This window comes from Myxocyprinus asiaticus, chromosome 22, assembly GCF_019703515.2.
Source record: "Myxocyprinus asiaticus isolate MX2 ecotype Aquarium Trade chromosome 22, UBuf_Myxa_2, whole genome shotgun sequence".
Lineage (NCBI taxonomy): Eukaryota > Metazoa > Chordata > Actinopteri > Cypriniformes > Catostomidae > Myxocyprinus > Myxocyprinus asiaticus.
In genome coordinates this window covers 5,340,602-5,364,000 of record NC_059365.1, presented here as the reverse complement: position 1 = coordinate 5,364,000, position 23,399 = coordinate 5,340,602, and the positions used below count along the sequence as shown (strand labels likewise).

The window sequence follows — 23,399 nt, the reverse complement described above, 5'->3', positions numbered from 1 at the left end:
GGCAATTTGGTTCAAAATATGTAGAGATTGTGGTTTTGCAAATGCCAAGAGAATGCCATAAAAACAACAAGACAAGGTATACACTAAGAAAACTATTTTATTTAGAAAAAGCATACACTTTGTTGACTTTGCCAGATAAAAACTCCATTAAGTTGTTTGGAAAGTCATGAATCGTTTCATTTTTAGTCCATTTATTTACGGGAAAAATCCAGCTTGTCATTCTTTATACAAATCTTTTAAAAACGTGATTGAACACACAAAGAAAATTAGGTGGTGTACAACTGAAATTAAAGTAACAGAAAATGTCTTATTACATGGAACTATTTTATTTCTGTATACATAATATACAAATAGAAGAGCAATTGTACTGCTTCAAACACCTAGCCTAAATATCACGTGAATTAAAAGGAAGAAAAAGAATTCAAGAAACCTAATCAAGGCGAAGTTGCAGTGTTTTCTTTTTTACTTAAAAAAAAAAAAAAATAGGAAGGTCAAAGGTCATAAAAACGCAAGCATTTGAGAGCAACACCAATTCAACCTGAATCTGTTTGTGAAGCAAGCAGCACATTGTGCTAAATATTTAAAGGAAACAAACTTTCAGTGAAGTACTGAAAATATCACAATAAAAATGGCAGATTAAAATACGAGCTACAATGTTTCTAGGCAAAACAACAGAAGTTTGGATGCAGGCAAAATTCCTTAGTGTGTGAAAGAATCCTCTTTCCAGACAGTGACGGGAGAAAGGAATTAAGACGCTGACATTTTTGAGAAATTTGGGGATGATGAATTCTGCAGCCAGCAGCGCATCACAGCAGGGAAACTGGTGAAGAGGAACAGCCTTCAGTTAACGCAACTCACAAACCTGTCCCTTTCATAACGTGCAACTTCTGCATTATTAAATAGCAGATTGTAAATCAATTACCCTCAATTTTATTTAATTAAATGCTCTTTTTATTATTCATTGAGCCATGTCATAATTCTTAAAGGGAATGTTTACCCAACAGTGAAACTTATGTCATTTCCTCACGCTTAAGGTGTTCTGGGTGAACTATACCTTTAACCCTTTAAGCTCTGAAGGGGTTTTTAAAGATTTCCTGTTTCAGTGGCATACCCAAAATTAAAGGCTTATAACCCACAAAAAAAACAAAAAAAAAAAAAAAAAGTCAAGTGTTTGGTATCACTGTAAAGAAAACGTATCTAATTTTTTTAATGATATTGATTATGATACATTTTCTGAGTCTCTCAGCCTAAGAAACTCCTGAAAAATAAATAAATAAATAAAAATAGCCCAAAATGTACTTTTTTCCAATATATTTCTGATTTGACACTATATCTCTGGGTGTTAATAAGGTTGCTCCGTAAAACTTTTGTGTTGATACGACAAAGCAATCAAAAGTTACAGCATTAAAAATATAATTTATCAAAGTGTCCAAAAATGTCTCCATGTGTCCAAAAGCCTGTCCAAACAAATAAAACTGATAAATAAAATAAAACAAATAATTGAACATAATAACTAGTTACACATGCAAACACAACAATGACTAAATGTTTGCATTGCATGGAGACATGATTTTAGAAATGAGATTTCACAGAATGAGTTTCATTCTGTGCCATTTGAGTCATCACTGAGTCTGTGTCATTTACATACGTAACATTGTGCTTTGTGGATTATCTAATGATCTATGCATCCGATTACCTTGTATGTGGGCTCAATTGAAAGATAATCACCTCCTCTAAGTAATGGTATGTCATTTTTTAATATTCTGTTTAAGTTACAAGCAAAAACGCGGCATATATGCAACACCAACATAATTTTTTTATAAATTATCAAAACGAAACACTTCTGATTTGTCTGAAAATTTCAAAGCACTTTTTCAGTTTTGGACATAATGCCTTCATGCATTGGAAAGGAGAGCTTCTAAGCTTTCAAACCATACCTATTTTGTGTTGGTCAAGACTGCAGTTATTAATGTTACAATTTTTTTTATTTATTATTTATTCTTGTGGGCCCATCTGAGCTTAAAAGGTTAATAAAAAGCAACGTCTCCAAAAGGCAATATTCATATTGCTTAAACCACTTTCACTGCATTAATAATAAAAGGCTCACCTTGAGTGTCAGCATACATTATCTGTGCTTTTCTGATGATTTATGGGTGATACATATTAAGGAAAAACATGCTATGTTAAACACATCAATGTAAACTGCGAGGTGAGTTTGGACTAATACACACTAGTCAGTCAACTATGAACAACAAAATTATTTTGTACACTGTGTTGTTGTGATGAGCACACTTGTGTGTTTAAGTCATGCAAGGATATTGTTTCTTGTCTTCTTTAGCACCGGTGCCATCTCTCTTCTTTTCTGATTTCTCTTTGTCATGCCTGGATTCCTGCACCACAACAAACAGCACACAAATACAGTAAACATAAGAGCATTTCTGTCAGTTTGAAGAGAATAAAGGGAATTTTTTGTTTTATGTAAATCCAGATTACTGGTTGCCAGGTGGCTGCATAGCTGTTCTGAGAGGTTTTTAGTGTGTTGCTATGCTAGGAGGGTGCTAGGGTGCACAGGATGTTGCTAGGGTCTCGTGGGTGGTTTCTAGGGCATTACCAGATGGCTGAAAGGGTGCTAAGTGTGGTTGCTAGGGTGTTCAGAATGTTTTAGTGCATTGCTCTATGGTCGAAAGGTTCTAGGTGGTTGTTAGGGCATTGCGAGGTGGCTGCTAAATCAAAAGATTCCACATCCTAGTCTATATGATATTCTGGTCCCTCTACTCTACTCCACAAACCACATTATTTTAAGTAGTCTGGGGCACAAACGGTACGGAACGAGTTACACATTAAAATGTTAAATTCAGGATTAATTTGAATAAACCCCTAAACCTAAGCATGAGCAACAGTCATAATGATTCATGCATTAGCCAACAGCTCTAATGAAAGACACATTCAGTTGTTCTGGTATAGCAGGACAGTCAGTCACAGACCTTTTTGCCTCCAGAGGTCTTCTCTGGTTTGGCCAGATCACTCTTGTCCTTGCTGGTAGACTTGGAGCGTTTGCTGTTGTCCTTGTCGTTGGATTGTGGCGATTCAGAGGGGCTGGCGCTCTTGCTGTGTTTGGAGGAGTCTGTGTAGAGAGCGCAAGAGAGAGAGAGCAGCCAAGTGAGGCAGATAACACAACAGCCAAGACCCCACGGGGAGAGCTTTCTGATTGCCTCCATCACAGAGAAAGAGAACTTTCTGATTTACTAGCTCGCCTCTTCTGCTCTCGGCAGCAGGCAAAACAAATTTAAAAGACAGGCATTATCGACTCACTCATTCCATTTTCATCTTTGCGGCGCTTGGCTTCCTGGCTCATCTCGCGTTCGTTGTTAGAGTAGTCCTAGTCAAATCAAAAATCACAGTTGTCAGTTTGAGCTCCTTTTCACCTTTCACCAAGCATTCAATAACTGCTGCTTACACAAACCAGTCAGTGTTGTTTGAAGCTTCTCTCAAGACACCTGAGAATTGACCCTTTTCACAGAGTTCCATGAAGTATTTCAACTTTAATTTAGCAGGGTAAATATAGCAAACCAGTCATCACTGCTGCAAGAAAGTCACTACACAACCTTCTCCGAGTTATTTTAGCGACATGATTAAAGATAACATTTAAATTGTGTAAAAATCCCTCATAAAACCTTTTATGATGGATTTATTTTCAATTATGAGGATGAGGCTTTCTGCATGAATAAGGTACACAATAGGGGCCTGAAACTAGAGATCAACCAATATGGAGTTTTTACAACCGATTAGTTTTGTTTACATGTCCGATAACTGATATGCAGAACCGATATTTAAGGTGCACAATAGAGCCTGAAACTAGAGACCAATCAACATGGATTTTTTACAACCGATACCGATTATTTTTGTTTACTTGTCCGATAACTGATATGCAGAACCGATATAAAAGGTACAAAATAGAGCCTAAAAACTAAAGATAGACCAATATGAATTTTTCTTTTTTTTTTTTAACCAATACAGATTAATTTTATGTTTACATGTCCGATAACGGATATGCAGAACTGATATACATTGCATTCAGAAAGTATTCTGACCACTTAATTTTTTTCACATTTTGTGAAAAATCAGTTTTTTGCTTTGTCATTATGGTATATGGTGTGTAGATTGATGTGAAAAAAAATCACATTTAAAGCATTTTAGCATAAGGCTGTGTAGGATTATCCATGAACTAAGCCATCAAATGAACACAACACTACATTTCACAGATCAGAGAGATCCCCCACCAAGCCATTAGAGAGTCATAAAAATGAATCCATTTTGCCTAAATTGCTGAAGGAGACCGTCTCCACCATTCCTGCTTAATCTCAAACTAGGGTTTGTAATGACAGAGCTAACCCATATGGACAACCCTTCTTTGTTCCACAAACTTAAACTCTCTGTAAGACCAAATGGCCAAGACAGACTTTGTGACCTTAAATGCATAAATCCGCAGCCATATCAGGAAATGGAGACTCATGAAGGAATCCATGAACGTTGTACCTTCACTGAGTTAACCCTCTTAAATGTACAGAATGCATTTAAACTTACAATGTACACAATACCTAGCCTTGCTAGATAATTCTGAAAATTACTTTGACCTGTGATTACTTTCATAACTGACAAATTAATGATTATAGCCTGATGTACCTTTTAAAATGTGTAGTGATTTGTAATCACTTCTAACTAACAAATCAATAAGTATAATTGTTAATCTTGTATTATTCATCTCATTCTACTAAGAATGATAACTAACTTGATAATATACCCTGACAATCAGGTTTCTAATAACGTGTAATGTTTTAACCATGTTGTAAAACCAATGAATTAACCAGTATGATTGGTAATCAGGGATTTTCATGTTTTGTTACTTACACATGTAATACTCATGAAAGTATGTCAGTGTTAGTATGTAAATGCTTGCTTGTTTACGTAGAGAAGGTTGATGACAACGAATGTCATGTCTCTTGCAACGTTTTCAAGATAAAAAAGTTCATGATTAAACATTCACTATTTTGAGCGGGAATCAACTGTGAAGAGGACAGACCAGTCGACCATGTGACTCTGAAAAGCCACTTCTGATTGGCTCAGGACACATTTGGGGTGCGGCCAATTTCAGTTCAAAAGTTCCTAAACAGGAAGGACACGCTCTCTTACTTTCTTCGCTGCTTCTCTTGCTTTTCACTGCAGCTCTTCAGCTCCAGATCCTCCAGGCCATGTAGAGTTCAGGAAAACTCGGGACCCGGAGTCCCGAGGAAGCCTCTCACTCTCTGCTCTACGGTTCAGACACCCAACGGGAGTCGTGAGTCCTCCTTGCAGAAGGCCTCGCTTCATCCAGACAACAAACTATCAGCGATCATAACAGAGTCCAAGACATTGACGAAACGAACTTTCTTCAAACGCCAAAGAACCAAGCAACACAAGGAAACGCAACGACACGCAAGTACATCTCCAGACTTTTGCTCAAAGTGTTGGTGAATTACTTAAATACTTTGGGTAATCCGATTGCAAATCGATGTAGACTCAAAGAAGGATAGATGGTTCTTAAGGCAATGTCAACAGACTCTATGTATTGATCTTTATTTCACATTCTGTCACTACTCACCAACCTGTTTCATGTTGTATGTGTTAGATTAGTTTTATGTTTAGAATAGCAATAAAGTTTGTCTGTATTTAAAGATAATTTGACTGTGGTATATTTTGATAAATAATTACATCCCTGTTTTTTAAAGGATTTCGCTTCAAAGCTGTACCTAAATATGTGTAATATTATTTTCAATAAGCCATGAGAATAATAATACTCCAATAAGTGAATTAACCATAATTCCCTTATTAAAGCTAATTCCTTACAGTAGAAATTGTGAGCGGACACAACAAGATGTTGTATTACAATTTTAATGGTGGAGAATTTTATTCAGACAAATAATCTAGTTATTTGTCATTTATCTAATTTATAGTGGTTGTCGAATGCGACTAATTCCATTATAAATTTCCTAACATAATAATGTAGAATAAGAACAGTTTAAATTAATTCCTAGCTCACACATACTGTTTCCCTAAATATATTGGTGGTCGAATGCGTGCAAAGATCTAAATTAGTTATTTGATGTAATTTGCTACAGCTGCAACATAACAAAATGTGAAAAAATTGAAGGGGTCTCGATACTTTCTGAATGCTCTGTAAAAGGTACACAACAGAGCCTGAAACAAGACATCGACCAAAAGTGTTTTTTTTTTGTTTTTTTATAACCGATATCTAAGGTGCACAATAAGGCCTGGAACTAGAGATAGACCACTATATATATATATATAGTAATAATATTATATATATATATAGTAATAATATTATATATATTTAATTTTTTTAAACAACCGATACCGATTGTTTTTATTTAAATGTCTGATAACCGATATTAAATCTTAAACCTTTTTGCACAATGGTAACTCAAAATCATAATGCAGTTTTATTTTCTAGCAATAAATGTTAAATAAACAATTAAATTGGCAACATTAATAAAATACAACATTTAGCACTTTTCACTATTGACTGCCATAAAACGTCTCTTTTTTTTTTTTTTTTTTTTACTGTTGGAACAAAAGGGAACGCCACAATAAAACTGATCTCCAATTTTACCTCTACATGCCAGCTATTTACCCCGTTTACTTTCTATAGTTTATTTTTGTATTCCAAACCCGGAAATGTGAAAAGGGCCCATAGTGATTTATAAACTGATAGTACATGGAATTTCCCTGATTTCCTCTCTATGCCCTCACCCCATTCCCAAACCCTTTTGTAAACGGAACATCACAGACAGAGCAACTCACTCGTTTTCTGTCCTTCTTATCCTCCTTTTTCTCCCTCTCTTTGGAGCGGTCCCTGGATTTGTCAGAGTCTTTCTTCTCCTCGTCCTTCTCTTTGCTCTTAGACAGGGCTGTGCTGTGGTTAGGGTGGTGCTGGGGGTGGGATGGAGAGATAAAACAGGGTTAATGCTTCACAGGAGGACAGATAGAGCTCTCACAGCGGCCTGCTGTCACTTCATTAGCACGCTACATTAGTTGCACTCACCTTCCCATGAACCTCACAGTGCTATCAGACACACCCACAGGATGTCCAAGCACTCCATTTAAAAGTTCATGGACTCAACTAAAGTCCCTGTCACATGACTCACATCAGGGTGAGTAAACATGTAACATGGTCAACAAACAAAGCTAAGAGTACTTTTATTTAAAGCTAAATGCATGATCACATCAGAAAAAATATTATTTAATTTAGCAAGTCATGTCAAAGGGCTTAAAGTGTAACTATTCCCAAATGGACTAACAAATATTTAATCTCCTTAATCTTCAAACACGAAGTACCAAGTAATATTGTTATGATCCATATGAAAAATCTCAATGCTTCTCAAAAATGGAAAACTATTCAGAAACATAAGAAAACATGGCAATGAAGACCTTTTGAGATAGGGAAACATTCATAAGAAATTAACCAACTGAATTATTTTGCAGAGCAAATAAATGAAAGTGTATGAAAAGTGATGATTAAATAAAAAAAACACAGGAAAGCAGAATAAACTAATTGTGCTGTGGACATGTTGACGTTTATTCGACCCTGACATCAAAATCTAACAAAGAAATTGACAAAATTGAGTGTTTGAGGACTGGACAAGCACATTTTCTGCCAACTAGACAAATCGGTTTGACGTGCTTCAGCACTGTACCACGAAAAGACAAGCCAGCTCTCTACAAATAACAATATTCAATACTAGTGGGCGACAGTGTGTTTCATATTGGCAGATGAAGATGATAATATCTTGAGAGCAGGGTGGGCGATATAATATCAATATATTTACTATATAATAATAATAATAAATGTACAATAATCAAAATATAACTCAATTTAAAGGGATATTCTGTGTTTAAGACAAGTTAAGCTCATTCAACAGCATTTGTGGAATAATGTTGATTACCACAAAAAATTCACACTGCTCAATTTTTTAAAAAAAAGGTACAGTAGGGCACTTACAAAGGAAGTAAATGGGGCCAGTCCATAAACAGTCAAATACAATTTTATTGAATCATGTTAACATGTAAAACATCTTTTGGCTATACTTTTGAAACCATGTATGTTTTAACATTTATGGACTGACACCATGCATTCCATTGTAAGTGCCTTACAATGTACCCACGATTTTAGCTTTTTAATAAATAAACAAGGGACTAGTCTGAATTGTTTTGTTGTTGTAATCAACAATCATTATGCCACAAATGCTGTTAATTGAGCTTAACTTGTTTTGAACCTGGAGTATTTCTTTAATAATGGCAGATGATATGTAAACAAAACTGCTGAAACTGAATTACCATTTTTCATCATATTTAATCAATATTGTTACTCAAGTCAACATAAAACTCTCAACTTCTGTAATGTGACGGATTTCTAATCAAAACAGTATATTCAACAAGAAAAAATATAGGACTATTTTATTTATTTGGTGACATCAGCTGAAGTATTTTCAGAGGCGGAGCAAGCTAATAAATTTTTCTGAAAGATTACGAAGAATTTGTTTGGAATAAGACCAGGAAAACATATAAACAGGGTTTATTTTGATTTCCTGTATCAAATATCTGAAAATAAAATCATGTGCATTATGCATTGCCAAAGTGAAATTGGCCAATACAATAATCTTAAGCCAGGCAAATATCAGCCGATTAACTGGCCTACCTAATTTATTGGTCTACCAACATTTAATATTATGTCCTTTATTATGTGGCAGGCTTTAGCAGTGTGCACTAAGCCCTGAAATGCATCACAAAGTATCAGAACACAGAAGTTGCTAATTCAAAGCATGCATTCAGGAGCTACACTCATCTGTTGTGGGCTGACTACAGTGTAATTCTCAGCAATTGACAGGCGAAGTCTAAAAATAAACCTGCTGCAAAGATCATAAATGTCCATTAATGAAGACTGTTCATGAATATGCAGGTGGCACAAGGTATACAAGTCTAATTTTATACTTAAGTCCACACAGGCTGACAAATGCATGAAACGTAGTAATTAAACTGCCCACATCATCGTGTCCAGCGTCGCTTAGTTCTTAACAAAAGGGACTTTAAAAAATAGGAACAACAATCTGTCGATGCCTTGTTCATAAGAAGCATTAAAAAGTTCCAGCTGGAACTCATCCATACAAAATAACTAAAAACTTTAACAGATGCTCCGAGCAGAAACTTAAAAGATGAAGGTTTAAAAAAAATGTAATTAGCTCAAAATCTTTGAGAAAAGTGTTGAAACGGGATGTAAAAAGAGTAGAGAATAAATATGATTTTTGAACTGGCATGTAAAATACTATGTAGCAAGTGGCTGGTGTTGCTTGGAAAATTGCCATTGCAGACTCTCCTACAAATCTAAAGACGTTCTGCTGATAAATGTGGGAGAAAAGCCAAATGAGACAGATATGAAGGCCAACAGAACAAGAGATGGACTGCTTGTTACTGCTGCAGGAAGAACGAGTCTTTGTCCTGAAGGTGGTGAAGTAGACTGGAACGGTTAATGAATGTTCTTCAAATGACCGAGCATTGGCTTTAATTCTGGTCAGTGGGTCTTTACAAAAGTAAAACTTGACATCATTCTTTTGTCCTCCTTGTATGTACAAACGACACTGAACATAATTGTATTTTTTTCCAATTACTCTTTAGTTACCTGTTGCCGAGTAATTGTTAAATGTCAAGAATAAAATGGATAGTTCAGGCTCTAAAATCAGATTGGATAAGCCACTGTACAATAGTCGATATACACACCAGTTGAATTCTATATTAATGCGGCAACTGTAAACAGTCTACTGTAAGACTAATAAACTTGGGAAGGTTTGTTTATTGTGATTATTTTCATAAATGTATTTATTGAGGTGTCTTTCTGCAGTATAGTTAAGTACTGTATACTTAATATTTTTGCTCTATTGTTTATATTTTTATTTTCTGTTACTTGTAATTTATTTATTCTTTATTACTGACTTGACTGTCTTGAATAATTAAATTCAAGCAATGTTTTCTTTAATGCTGAAATGCTAAAAGGCAACATGCCATTGAAAATTGGTTTATATATATATATATATGTATATATATATATATATATATATATATATATATATATATTTATTAAAATTTAACTTTTTAAATTAAGCAATTGTGTATATTTGCTTTCTGTTGATTGTTAATTCTTTATTAAAGCTGAAGTATGTAACTTTTTCTGTTAAAATACGTTAACTATCCCAGATTATATGCAGAGACAACTATTAGTAAGCCATTCATGTGTTCCTGTTATGCTATGAAAACGGCACTTTATTTTGAGCGACCGGCTTAGACCCGCCCCGACGTTACGCAACCAATGGTGTGAGTGTGGGCGGGGCTATCTCTTTGATTGATCAACGGCAGATGGGGGCGTATTCAGAAAGCATACATATTTTTGCAATTCAATTTGGTGGCGCAAGTGGTGTAGAAATTACATACTTCAGCTTTAAATTACCAACTTGTATAGAATATACAAATTACTTGTACATTATGAAGCAATGTTTACTAATTGGTAAGCCATTGTTTTAATTCTTGAAAATGTGTTAATATTTACACTAACATTTAACTTTTTTAATAAAAGGGATGGTCTATTGCTTACATTTCTTCTGTCTTGCAATTTATTTATAACGGACTATTTATTTCTGTTGAAAAATTACTTTGAACAACGTTTTCTTAATATTTTTGCTCTGTTTTATATTTGCTTTCTGTTTCTTGTCATTTATTTTTTCTTTATTACTGCTTTGAAAATTTAAGCAATGTTTTTTTTTAATGGTGAAATACTAACATCAACATGCATTGTTTAATTTAGAAATCCTATAATATTTATACTAACATTTAACTTAAATGGACTGTGTTCAATAGCATATTCATTTTTACTGTGGTATCAAACTTGGTTTGTTCAATTGTATGGGTATTTGTTCCAACTACTGAAATTCTGGGATTGTGAAAACCCCACATGGTCCTGTCATGTAATTTAAAAGATACCCAAAGACACCTGCTCTTCCAACATCCCATTATATCTCAGTTACATCTGCAGGTAGAAAAAAAGCCATGGAATCTGACAGCATGTGTGATGAACCAGAGATTAATCGCACAAACACCCAGAGAGTGAATGACAGCTGAATTAATCACATGTATAAAACTACTTCACCTACAGAATATGAACTGACAACTAAATTACAAGAACATACACATCTGTCTCAATATCCTACGAAAAACAACTGACTCTAGCGAGATAAACACCGCTGTTTCAGGACAGCAAAACATTTTGCAATCATAAGGGGTTAAAAGTCAGTGACTAATGCTAAATATATCCAAGCTGAGACCATTAAACTGTAAGGCATCTTTTTCTCCATAATATCTAGATGACACCGCAAATTAATGTAGGGGAATACTTTGAGGACAGGCCTTCAGAGGGAGAAAAGGATCAAATAAAATAACAGGCTGCTCAAAATTCAGCTGGATTGCTTTTTCAGGTGGCACCATCAGCATATTTTTAAACATCCTTCAGTGACCAAACTGCAAAACACTTATCTCCCCTGCAGTTGACAGGAGCTGTTCAAAAGAGACTTGAGCAGCAGAATAGAAGACCAGAGTCCAATCAGACACTAAGGACTGTAAGAGAAGTCCAGAAGAGCGTAGCCACAGGAAAAATGGAGGATATTGTTGGGCTGAAATTGCATTAGCAGAATATAAAATACCCTGGCAGAGGTGCGAAAGGAGGTGCAAGCAGAAGAGAGCTATGCTGCATGTTTCAGGGATATTTGGCTGTCTTTTAAAAGAAAAAAAGTGGCTTCTTAAAGACCAAGTTCACATTTTGGGACCATACCAATAAAATTAAAAAATCCATTACCCGGCATTTAGTAAAAAGAAAAAAGTGCAGTAATCAATAGATGCAATCATTCATGCCATACACAGTGAAGAAATGTTCTGGTCGACGATGTGATAACAGATTGGCTGCGTCTCAAAACAAAGTGAGCAGCCTACATAAACAACATTTTTGGGCATCATAGGCACATATGGAACACTTATGAATGAATGAATGCAACCTACCTAGATGCCATTTTTGGGCATGGTTTGGGACGTTCGGTTGTATGATATCTTCCAAGAGGCCATTTTTTGGGACATCTGACTGCATGCTATCTAACTAGATGCCATTTTTAGACTTCAGAGGCACATATAAACATTCAAACAAATCCTGCCTTCTTAAACAGCATTTTGGGCATTATTTGGAATGTCTGAATGGATTTTACATACCTAGATAGCATTTTTAGGCATCATAGGTATTTTTGGGTTGCTTGATTGAATGCTACCTACGTAAACACCATTTCTGGTCATCATTTGGGACGTTCAAACAAGCGTTCTCAACCTAGATGGCATTTTTGGCTATCATATGCGACATCTGAATGATTTTTTTCTACCTAGCCCTTAAACAGGCAAAAGTGGAAAATGATTAGCAAAAAATCATTTAATGTCACTTTTTATATCATTTGGACTTAAGTAAAACATATCCAAAGGAATTTTTGAAATATTTGATATATTTTGGATTTTATGAGTTGTATCTCCCAGGATACGTTGCCCTATTAAAGTACTAAAAAGTCAAAGTCATCAATATTTCTGTTTTATTTGATGCAAAAAATTACTTCCCCTCTTATTTTAAAACATATCATATGTGTGTGTGTGTGTTTGTGAGTGAGAGAGAGAGAGAGAGAGAGAGAGAGAGAGAGAGAGAGAGAGAGAGAGAGAGAGAGAGAGAGAGGGAGTGTGTGTGTGAGAGTCTTCCGCATCTCAAGACAATGTTCACAATTAATATTAGCAGTTTTGTTGTTTTTTTTTTTTTGTTTTTTTACTGAAGAAAAGATTAATATTTAATCACAAAGTCAGCATGTCCTGCACCATGGACGGCCATGCTGGTTTTAGGTCAGGCTGACTTAATGATCACAGAAAATTTGAACCAAGTCATGTGACTCACATACTCAAAACAGACCCAACTATGAAAAACTATAATAAGATTGGGTGAAAAACTCTTTCATACCCCCTATTAGAAGCTAAAGAGTATGTATCTTGTGGTGCACGATGCCTGTTTTAGGGCTAGACACCATTTTTGGGCAACATAGGCGTATTTCACACATACAAATGAACGGTATCTAATTAGTCACCATATTATCTATCTAGATGCCATTTATGGACATCATTAAGGACATTCAAACAAATGTTATATACTTAGATGCCCTTTTAAGGGCATCATTTGAATGAATATTTTCTACCGAGATGCCATTTTTGGGTGTCATAGGTGTATTTCAGACATACAAACAAACATTTTCTGCCCAGACTCCATTTTTGGCCATAATTTAGGACATTTAAACGAATGTTATCTACCTAGACACCATTTTTGGGCATCATTTGCGACACGTGAATAAATATTTTATACTTAGATGCCAATTTTGGGCATCATTGGCGTGTTTCAGACATACAAACAAACATTAACTAAAAAGACACCATGTTATCTACCTAGATGCCATTTTGGGGCATCATTTGAATGAATGTTTTCTACTTAGACACCATTTTTGGGAATCATAGGCGTGTTTCAGACATCCAAACGTTATCTAACTAGACACCAAGTTATCTACCTAGATGCCATTTTGGGGCATCATTTGAATGAATGTTTTCTACTAAGACACCATTTTTGGGAATCATAGGCGTGTTTCAGACATACGAACGTTATCTAACTAGACACCATGTTATCTAAATAGATGCCATTTTTTGGCATCATTTGTGACATTTAAATGAATATTTTCTACCTAGATGCAATTTTTGGGCATCATAGGCATGTTTCAGACATGCGAACGAACTAGACACCATATGTTATCTAACGACACTATTTTTGGGCATCATAAGCTAATTTTTAATAATTGCTTTAATGCTGCAGTTCTGCTGAATGTTCATTTGAATGTTTTAAACATACCTATGGTGCCCAAAAATACTGTCATAATATGCAGCTCACTAGGTTTGGAGACACAGCCTTGTATAGACAGTTTATAGCTGAAAAAGGTTCAAACCTTTGAGGCAGAGTCCTTGAAGTCGTTAAGATTGTCCTGTAGGAATGAATGGAGATGACACATGAGCTGGAGAGGATGGCACACAGCAGGAGAAAGGGTGGGGGGAGGCTGGCCGTCACTCAACACATCCCCCTATAGACCTTCAAAGACTAGAACTTTCACATGGTTAGAGAAGAAGAGACTAGTGGAGCCTAACGTTAGTCTGAACTATCTTGACCTACATTTGCTTGGAGAACGTCACAGCAACAGTGCATTAAATGTAAACGTCTTAACGTCTATCTTTGGTCTAAAATAGACCATACATTCTGTAAATTAACTAAGGGGGATTATAAAGAGGAGTAAACAAGCTAAACTCAGCTAAGATTCATAAATAAATGGCATTGGAATATAAGGAGCTCATGTACACTTTGGTATGAGGTCTCGATCATAGACAATTGCAACAAGATTCCTGGTCATGGATAGGCAGGTCCCTCTAGGAAGGCTTTGCCCACACTTATCCTGGATGCCTTTCTCTGTTTGAAGTAGTTGCTGGTGATACGTCACGGGTTTCTCTGGATGCTGAAGGGGTTGTCTGCTGGTCGTATGGACGTCAGAAGAACTCTCGCTGAAACCCTTTCCACGGCAGGGCACCGACAAACACCCAAACCCCGAGAGCAAATGGGGCACACAAAAAAATCAGGTTGGACCAAAAAGCAAGCAGTGGTGGTGAAGAGCAGCGCATTCTTATCAAGGGATCCCAGATCGGTGACAGCGCAAGACATGCAAAACATTCCATCTCTTCTTTCAGGAGTTGCAGATGTCAAAAACTTGACTTGATTTCTTCTGGCTAAAACATTCTGTCGTCTCGGTGTTTAGTTAAAAATATTTTTTATTTTTTTTATTTTTATTTTTTACTTTCCGCTTTATTCAGCAAGTAATATGCTATGACTCCAAAATTTCAAAAAGGGGAGGACGATTTACAAAAATAAATATATTTACAATCTTACAAAAAACTGTGTAATAAAAAAAAAAAAAAAAGGAACAAAACTTGAGGCACTTGGGTAGATCCTCTTAGCATGTAAAAAAAAAAAAAAAAAAAAAAAAAAAGTGAGCAAAAATGAGACACGTGCTAAAATTTAAGATACTGGCAAGTCCTTGGAATTTTATCATAAAAATCTGACATCTATTGAAAAATACGTTTCCAAAAAATAGTCCTTAAGATGCAATATTCCCCCCACTGCTCTCCTACAATGGCTGGACTCCAGAAGCATTCACTCAAACTCCTCTGGGCTGACGCGGTGGGACGAGGAAGGTTTGGAAAAACACGTGATCTCCGACAGGTAGGGACAAGAGGAAAGAAGTGCACAGCCCTCCTCAGGCCATACTAACCTTAACTGCAGAGGAGTGCGATGGTGACGAGTGAGTGTCAAGTTTTCGCCTTTTTTGCTCTAAAAAAAACAAAAAAAAAACATGTTTTAGTTTTAAGACTATGCTTTTCACACTTAAAATGTTTAAAGGGATAGTTCAATAGTTCAACCAAAAAGGAAAATGACATCGACTCACGTCGTTACAAAGCCATATGACTTAAAAAAAAAAAAAAAAAAAAATAAAAATCAAAGAGTAAAAAGGGATAGTTCATCAATTACTCACCCTCATGCCATCTCAGATGTATATGACTTTCTTCTGCTGAACACAAAGATTTTTTGAATAATATCTCAGCTCTGTAGGTCCTCACAATGCAAGGGAATGGTGACCAGATCATAAAATCACAAAGGCTGCATAAAATTAATCCATACAACTCCAGTGGTTAAATCAATGTCTTCAGAAGCAATGTGATAGGTGAGAGTGAGAAACAGATAAATATTTGAGTCCTTTTTACAATAAATCTCCACTTTCTCATTCTACAAAAGTATGTTTTTGGTGATACTTATTCTTTGTGCATATTGCCATCCTACTGGGCAGGGAGGAGAATTGATAGTAAAAAAGGACTAAAATATTGATGTCTCTTACCCACACCTATCATATCATTTCTGAAGATATGGATTTAACACCTGGAGTCTTATGGATTACTTTTATGCTGCCTTTATTTGCTTTTGGAGCTTAAAAGTTTTGGTACCCATTCACTTGCATTGTATGGACCTACAGAGCTGAAATATTCTTCTAAAATCTTAGTTTGTGTTCAACAGAAGAAAGTTATACACATCTGAGACACATCTCAAAAGGAATATTTATTAGAGTATAGCTTAATTTGGGTCTGTTCTTCAAACAAAGCTATCGTTTGATTTCAGAAGACTTGGAACATAGCACAGTCATATGGATGACTATAATGGTGCTTTTATCTTGCTCTTTGTCATTTTTGGAGCTTGACAGCATAAATCACAATTCACTTTCCAAGATGGTAAAGAGCCGCTCGGACATTCTGCCTAACTTTTGTGTTTTACAAATGAAAGAAAATAATATGTAATGACATTGGGGTGAGTTAAATACTTCGCACTTTTTTGTGAACTATTCCTCTACCATTTAATTGAAACGGTCAATCTGGTTTGTTTGCTCCGACCTTTTTTGTTTTAAAAGTAAGCATTCTTGCTTATGGCGAGTTCTTTGGATAAATAAATCAATGAATTCAGGTTTTTCCAAACAATGCTGTCCCAGAAGTCTAATGAACCAGAAAATCGAACTCAGTCAATTTGCTTTGAGGTTGTTATAGCAAACAAGGTTAGAGCAGTCTTACCCCGTTCTGACTCAACTCCTTCAGATCTTGGCACAAGGGACTTCAGGTTCCCGGCCCCAGCATTCTTCTCCACCTTACTGCTTTCCTTGATCTTGCTGTCGTTAGACACATCACGTTCCTTGGACCACTCTTTTTCGGCAGATTTCCCATCGTTTTTGGTCTTTTCCTCCTTCTTGTCTTCCTTCCTCTTGTCCTTGTCAGCCTTGGGCGTCTTCTCCTTGACATCGACGGGCTTATCCTCCTTGCTGGATCTTTCCTCCTTCTGCTTCTCCTTTCCTCCTGCCTTGGCCTCTGGAGTGCTCCCTGGGTTCTTCTCTTTCTTCTCCTTTTTCTCCTTTGTGGTCTTCTCCTTCTCGTCCTTCTCTTTGTTTCCTTTAGTGCTGTGGAGAGACCAGGGATGAATTGAAGTGTACTCAATTTTGCCATTTTCTTTCTTAGGTTTGAAACCATAACAAAGAGACCAAAATATATTTTCCTGGCCTTCATTCAGCATTGGCAAAGAATCTTTTATAGTGCAAGTAATGAATCCCTTGGAAAACACTGTAAGACAGCCTTGAAACAACAAAAGGCCATATTTACTTTGATATGTTTTTTGATTTACATCAGTCACAGCTTGTAAAATGTTACAGAAGACCCTTTTTTTCATATGTTACAAATTGGTGTCTAATTACTTTTTTAAAGAAACAAAGGCACAAATCATATGTGTTTTTGGAGTGACAACTGTTATATATGTTAGACAAACTCTTATCCAACAGCATGTAAAGTAGCTAGTCTTAAACGCAAACATATGCATTCTCTTCCTTTAAATGGGATTTTGACCACATTATTTGTTGATATATATATATATACACATACATACATACACACACACACACACACACAAATATATATACACACACACAAATATATATATATATATATATATATATATATATATAAAATATATAAAATAAATACAAGTAAATCTCATTTCATTTTCGTAATTTTTACACAAATAGTTATGTTGCCAGGCTAGCATTCATCAAACATAACCATTCAACCCCATTACCAATGTTACTGTAATAAAAATGACTAAATAAATATTTCTTTAATTAATGGAAAATATAAAGAAAATTTATCAATAACTATAAACCAAAATTGTCTAAACTAGCAAGCCGTTACTGAGTTATAAACTTAATTTAGGCTAAATCTGTAACAGTGTTACTAGCAACCCTAATGCCCATTCTGCTGTACTTTTAAATTATTATTTGTTAATTTTATCAATTTATTTATACATGCTTTATTTTATAATGCAAATAGATGTAAAGGAATCAAAGGACTTTATTCTTTAATTTTACATTTAGCTAGATTATGACCATTTCAAAAAAATGCTGATATTAAACCATGGGTTTCTCATGAGTTACAGGAGTAAATGTGATGACATCTCTTAACTGTTTCCTTGGTTATTCCTTGGCCTCTACTGCCGTGACATCATCTTAAACGCGACACAAACACACAACAAAGGAACAATGGAGGATATAACTAAATTAAGTGAAGCTTTCAAGAAGAATATAGAGTTAACGTAACAAAACGTAACTTCCTCCAACGTGGACTCCATAAACGCCGTGGCCAAGTCCAGGGCACTCTCCCTCCCATTGCTCGCCGGTCTATTGCCATAGATAGCGTCCATTTGGTCAAACCACTTCCACTTTCTTCTGTTTGAACCAGTCTGGCTGTTGTGGTCCTTGATGTAGTGACTTTTAAGATTTTTTTTTTTTTTTTTACTTTTCTCTACACTGTTGGTAGGTCTGCTGGTAGCCGTGTGCAGCCAACAGCTGCTGAGACACTTCCTGAAAGACTTTTTCGTTTCGCATTGCCCCATCCAGCTCTCGTTGGATCCTCTCCTCGGCTACTAACGAGAGGAACGTCTGCACCTCGTTTATTGACCACAGCGTGGTTTTGCTCGCAGCCATTTCTTTTTACAATTTGAAAGTCGCGTGAACAAATGACACTGCTATCGCTGTTGCTAACTTTAAAACTAGCGGGTTGATGTCCCACGTCGCAAATCCAGTGACGCTGGTAGTGATGATTCTCTGACCAATCAGTGATCTGCAGGGTTTTGACGTCACATTTAGTATCAGCTTGGCTCGCTTGGAACCTTAACTGAGGTGGTACTAAAAAAGTACCAGGTACTATCCACAGTGGAAAACCCCCAAAAAGCGAGCAGAGTCGAGTTGAGCCGTACCGTGCAGTGGAAAAGCCCCATTAAACAGCACTGCATTTATTTTGATTGATTGTAAAGAGAAAAACTCATATGAAATTTCATGTTTTTCTTGAGAAAAATTAGTTTGTCTACACTCAAGTCATTTATATTTGTACAGCACTTTTCACAATACACATCATTTTAAATCAGCTTTATAGAAAATCATGTCTTGTTGTCTGAAAGCCCCCAGAGAGCAAGCTAAAATGACTGTAGCAAGGAAAAAACTTTGTTATTTAGTGGTGAAAACAAAACTCGAGAGCAACCTTACCTCTGGTTTTACAATATATGTACATAATCCAATATTATTTAGCGGCTTAAGCAAAAACCGATCAGCACACTTAAATTTTTAGCCTCTTCTGCCAGTTTCACGTTGCATGTAAACTTTACTAGCATCATTACCGGCTTATAACATGCGCAAGTGTTGTACACATACCTGTTTACATTTCAACGTCAAAACCAGTGAAGAATAAGTCTCATGTAATGAGACTTATTCTTACGATGTCAGATTTTTGAATAAGCTTGTTTTTGTAACTTATGAGCATCTTGCTCCATGTCATGATCCATATCGGCTGGGAAAGGCTGCTGTTAAATTTGCTGCTGCTGTTTCTGCATCGCAAATCCACCGATTTGCACGGTGATGTCGCCGTAATGTTTGATGTACTGTAGCGCCATGACATGACACAGTTATTTGGCAAATTCGACAAGCTGTAACGCTACAATCTACTTGGCGTTTGCCATCGATCTTCTCGCCTCTGAACAGTAGATCTGTTGCTCTGTTTTCCTGTGAGCGCTCAGCGACGCCTCTCCAGGAGAAGACTGTTTCACAGCTCGCAATGTTGTGCTGCTTGGTTTTAGTTACACTATAGCTTAATGTGTTTATGTATCGTATAATACATATGGTATTGTATAGTGAGTGTCGTATCATACGATACAATATTTATTTTTACACCCCTAATTCACACACTTCCTGAATAGAAATTAACAGGGAACTTTTTACCTCTGGTCTCCACATGACTCCATTGAAATATTTCTTTCAAAATTGTTTTACACTGCCAATTTGGTGGGCCATCGTGCAATTTTGTGTCGTAACAGCCATGCCTTTTAGGGGATAGCTCTTTTCAAGGCATTTCTCACTGCAATTGCTCAATTTAATAGAATTGTAACAAGATTTTTGCCTGGAACACTGTTCAATTTGATTACACAGTTCATAAAGAAGGTAGACTTTGATAAAGGACTGATTTATTTGGCGAGTAGTTTGAAATAATAAGCCCCTGATAAACTTTAGCACCCCAGGGCTTCAACTTTTAATAACGTTATATAAGAGATGAGAGCAGTACATCATTTTCTGCTACAGCTGCACACTAGCACGAGTGAGCATGAGCTGTGTACAGAGATGGGTCTTGGGTGAAGTACCTGTTAGGAGTGCTGTTTCCATTGCTGCTGCTCACTTTATTTGCTGCTGTGCTGTTTTTGCTGGTAGTTTTCTGAGCCGCCTGAGATTTGTCCTTGGATTTATCTGTAAATGCATAAAGACAATACAGACATCACAAAAAGGACAGACGAAGAGAGATGCCAATTTATTGCATTTATTTTATCATCATTTAAAGGAACTATTCACCCAAAAATGAACATTTTGTCATTTACTCACCCTCATGTTGTTCCAAACCCACATGACTTTCTTCCATGGAACACAAAAGGAGATATTAGGCAAAGTGGTCAGTCTCAGTTACTATTCACTTTCATTGTATGGACAAAAGATGGAATAAAAGTGAACGAGACCAACATTCTGCATAACATCTTTTTTGTTCCACGGAAAATGTCATGCGGGTTTGAAACGACGAGGGTGCGTAAATGTTGACAAATATTTTAATTTAAGGGTGAACTATGCCTTAAAGGTACTGCAAAAATGTAATTGCTATGGAAATATATAGCAATTAACAGGGTTCAAGTGGCATAGGAACTTTGAGTGCATGTGTTACAAGATATAAACCATTATTCAGACAGCCAATAAGCCCCTGAAATGTAGTTAAAGTAATGAAATGTTCATCAACATCAGGAAAATTTACCATAGAGATACAGTGCTTTATAGGGGCGCACTGGGACTAAAAAGTGGCCTTGGACTTTCTGACCCAGAGTGGCCCAATAAACCCGGCTCGCAACACACCGGCTCATTGATTTCATTTTCCGGCTCAATTTCAAATTGTTGTGTTGATATATATATATATATAGACTGCTATTCATGACAATGGGCCCCACCAGTGCAAAAACTGTCATAATTTTTAAAAATAAAACCACTAGAAATGTGATCAGTGGATTTTAATTCTTTTTAGAGAAAGCACAAAATATAAGCACTTTATAGCGCAGACAAATAACAACTTTTTTCCCAACATACAGGTGTTAGGTTAAAATGTACATGAAAGTACAAGGGCAAGTGTGTATATTGGTGCTGTGACAAGTCAGCATAAAGATCTTAATCACTTTTCAAATTTTTCGAGAAGTGCAAATAAACTATTGTCTTTGTTAATATGAGGTTGTGGGAACAAGTATACTTATAATATATTGTATTATATATGTATATATAGCAATACAAGATCATAAAATGTTGTTTAAAATAGTTAGATGAAGAAAGTGTCACACAAGACACTGATGACATTGCTTAAAATTTCATGTCAATTACTAATTAATCACATAACTATGTATACAATGTTTATTTTAAAAAGAATCAATGAAAAATGTGTACAGAATATGTACATATATAAATATATGTAAGAAAAAAAATAAACATACCTCTTAAAGTGCAGACCTTTCAGAGCTCATCTTATACTTAATATGTTGTTTTTGTTTGTCACGATTATTGTGATTTGCATTTCAAATAATGAGGTCCATGCGAGGTACAGCGTTAATGCTCTCATATGGATATGATAAGTAATTTAAAAATAAAATCCATTAAATTCTTTCAAAATAAAAGCCAATGTATTGGCTTACCTTGCAGTTTATTGAATTTTCACTACGTTAAGGGGTCTGTGCGGGCATGTTGGAGCCCAGGGCGGCCGCCTATATTGCCTGTAGGATGGGCTGGTACTTGCGCAGCAAGGGAAAATGCCCAGTGCTCCTGATGGCCAGTCTGCCCCTGGTGCTTTTAGTATTTTTGACTGTTATAGCATCACCTATTGCCTGATGCTAATTCAAAAATATATATTTTTCAAAATCATACTCCGCATATGCGTACTAAAAGTAATGAAAACAATTTTCTTTGAGGAGGCCACACCCACATGTTTAAATAATGTGAAATATGTAACAATCAATTTTTTTGACATCAATGATTCTTGATGGGAAGTTGTTCGGAATGAAGAGGTCTGGCATATGATACGTAAAAGTTTGTGTTTGTGAAACACTATAGAATATACAACCATTTACATGCATGTGACATGTGATGGCGTCTTCTGGTGGCCAAATTAGTTTTTTATTTGTCCAAATCTCTCCTATGTTTTTTTTTTTTTTTTTTTTTTACAGAGAATTAGTTGACTATCCTGCATTTTCAAATAAAGATTGTCAGCGCACAATTGTTTGGTGCTGTTCTTTGTAAAATGTGGATAGATGCTTATTGATAGTACAAGGTATCAACAACAGTTGCATGGTAAATAATTATTAGGCTGATTCATGTGTTGCATGGAGGTTGAGAAAACATTTGTGGAAAATCTAAGCATATCTGACATCAGCATAAAGCTCTGCTTGCATGAGTTAAAGACATGTCAGAGAATTTCAATGCAAGACAGGTTAAAAAGTATCACCCCAAAAGGCAGTATGGATTTAGGAAATGGTTATTGCAAGAACCTGAGGTTACAGAGAAAAGCGTATAGTGTATATTGATTAACATCGGTAAGGGAGTTGAACAAGCCAGAAATGGAGGATGCTATGAGTACTATGGATAAGTTTGAAGGAATAAATGTAAATGTGAATGCAGGAAGAGTATGTGTTGTGAAAGATATAGGCTCTTCAGGAACGTTTAGTATTTAAGCAATGTGACCTTAACGGCCTAAAAGACTATACATATAATCTCAGAAATCATATGAAAACGGGGTGGCTAATAGGGGTCTAATATACTTATGTAGACAAGAGTATCTGCAGTGCAGTTCACAGTCTATGTAGTTCAGGACATGAGCAGTATGTGTGACAAAGGATTATTAAAATTGAATTTGTGTGTGGCATGTCATTGGTAAAAGGTTACAATTTTATCAGGGCACACTGTATGAGTGGAATGGTCATATAAAGACAAAAAAGAAAAAGAAAA

At 35.9% G+C, this 23,399-nt stretch overlaps 1 protein-coding gene across 1 annotated transcript in view; it reads right to left on the bottom strand.

The window, feature by feature from the left end:
* Positions 1 to 79: 79 nt before the first annotated feature.
* Positions 80 to 23,399, bottom strand: part of thoc2 (THO complex 2) — a 101,751-nt gene continuing 78,431 nt past the window's right edge. Inside the window, exons 30-39 of the mRNA XM_051649426.1 lie at positions 20,522 to 20,624; positions 16,867 to 17,246; positions 15,525 to 15,583; positions 14,157 to 14,192; positions 6,859 to 6,987; positions 3,313 to 3,379; positions 2,985 to 3,124; positions 2,320 to 2,390; positions 2,108 to 2,153; positions 80 to 820 (exon numbers count right to left, since the gene is read on the bottom strand). Of these exons, the coding sequence (XP_051505386.1) occupies positions 2,126 to 2,153; positions 2,320 to 2,390; positions 2,985 to 3,124; positions 3,313 to 3,379; positions 6,859 to 6,987; positions 14,157 to 14,192; positions 15,525 to 15,583; positions 16,867 to 17,246; positions 20,522 to 20,624 (1,013 nt within the window). The 3' untranslated portion in view covers positions 80 to 820; positions 2,108 to 2,125. The remainder of the gene's footprint in view (positions 821 to 2,107; positions 2,154 to 2,319; positions 2,391 to 2,984; positions 3,125 to 3,312; positions 3,380 to 6,858; positions 6,988 to 14,156; positions 14,193 to 15,524; positions 15,584 to 16,866; positions 17,247 to 20,521; positions 20,625 to 23,399) is intronic.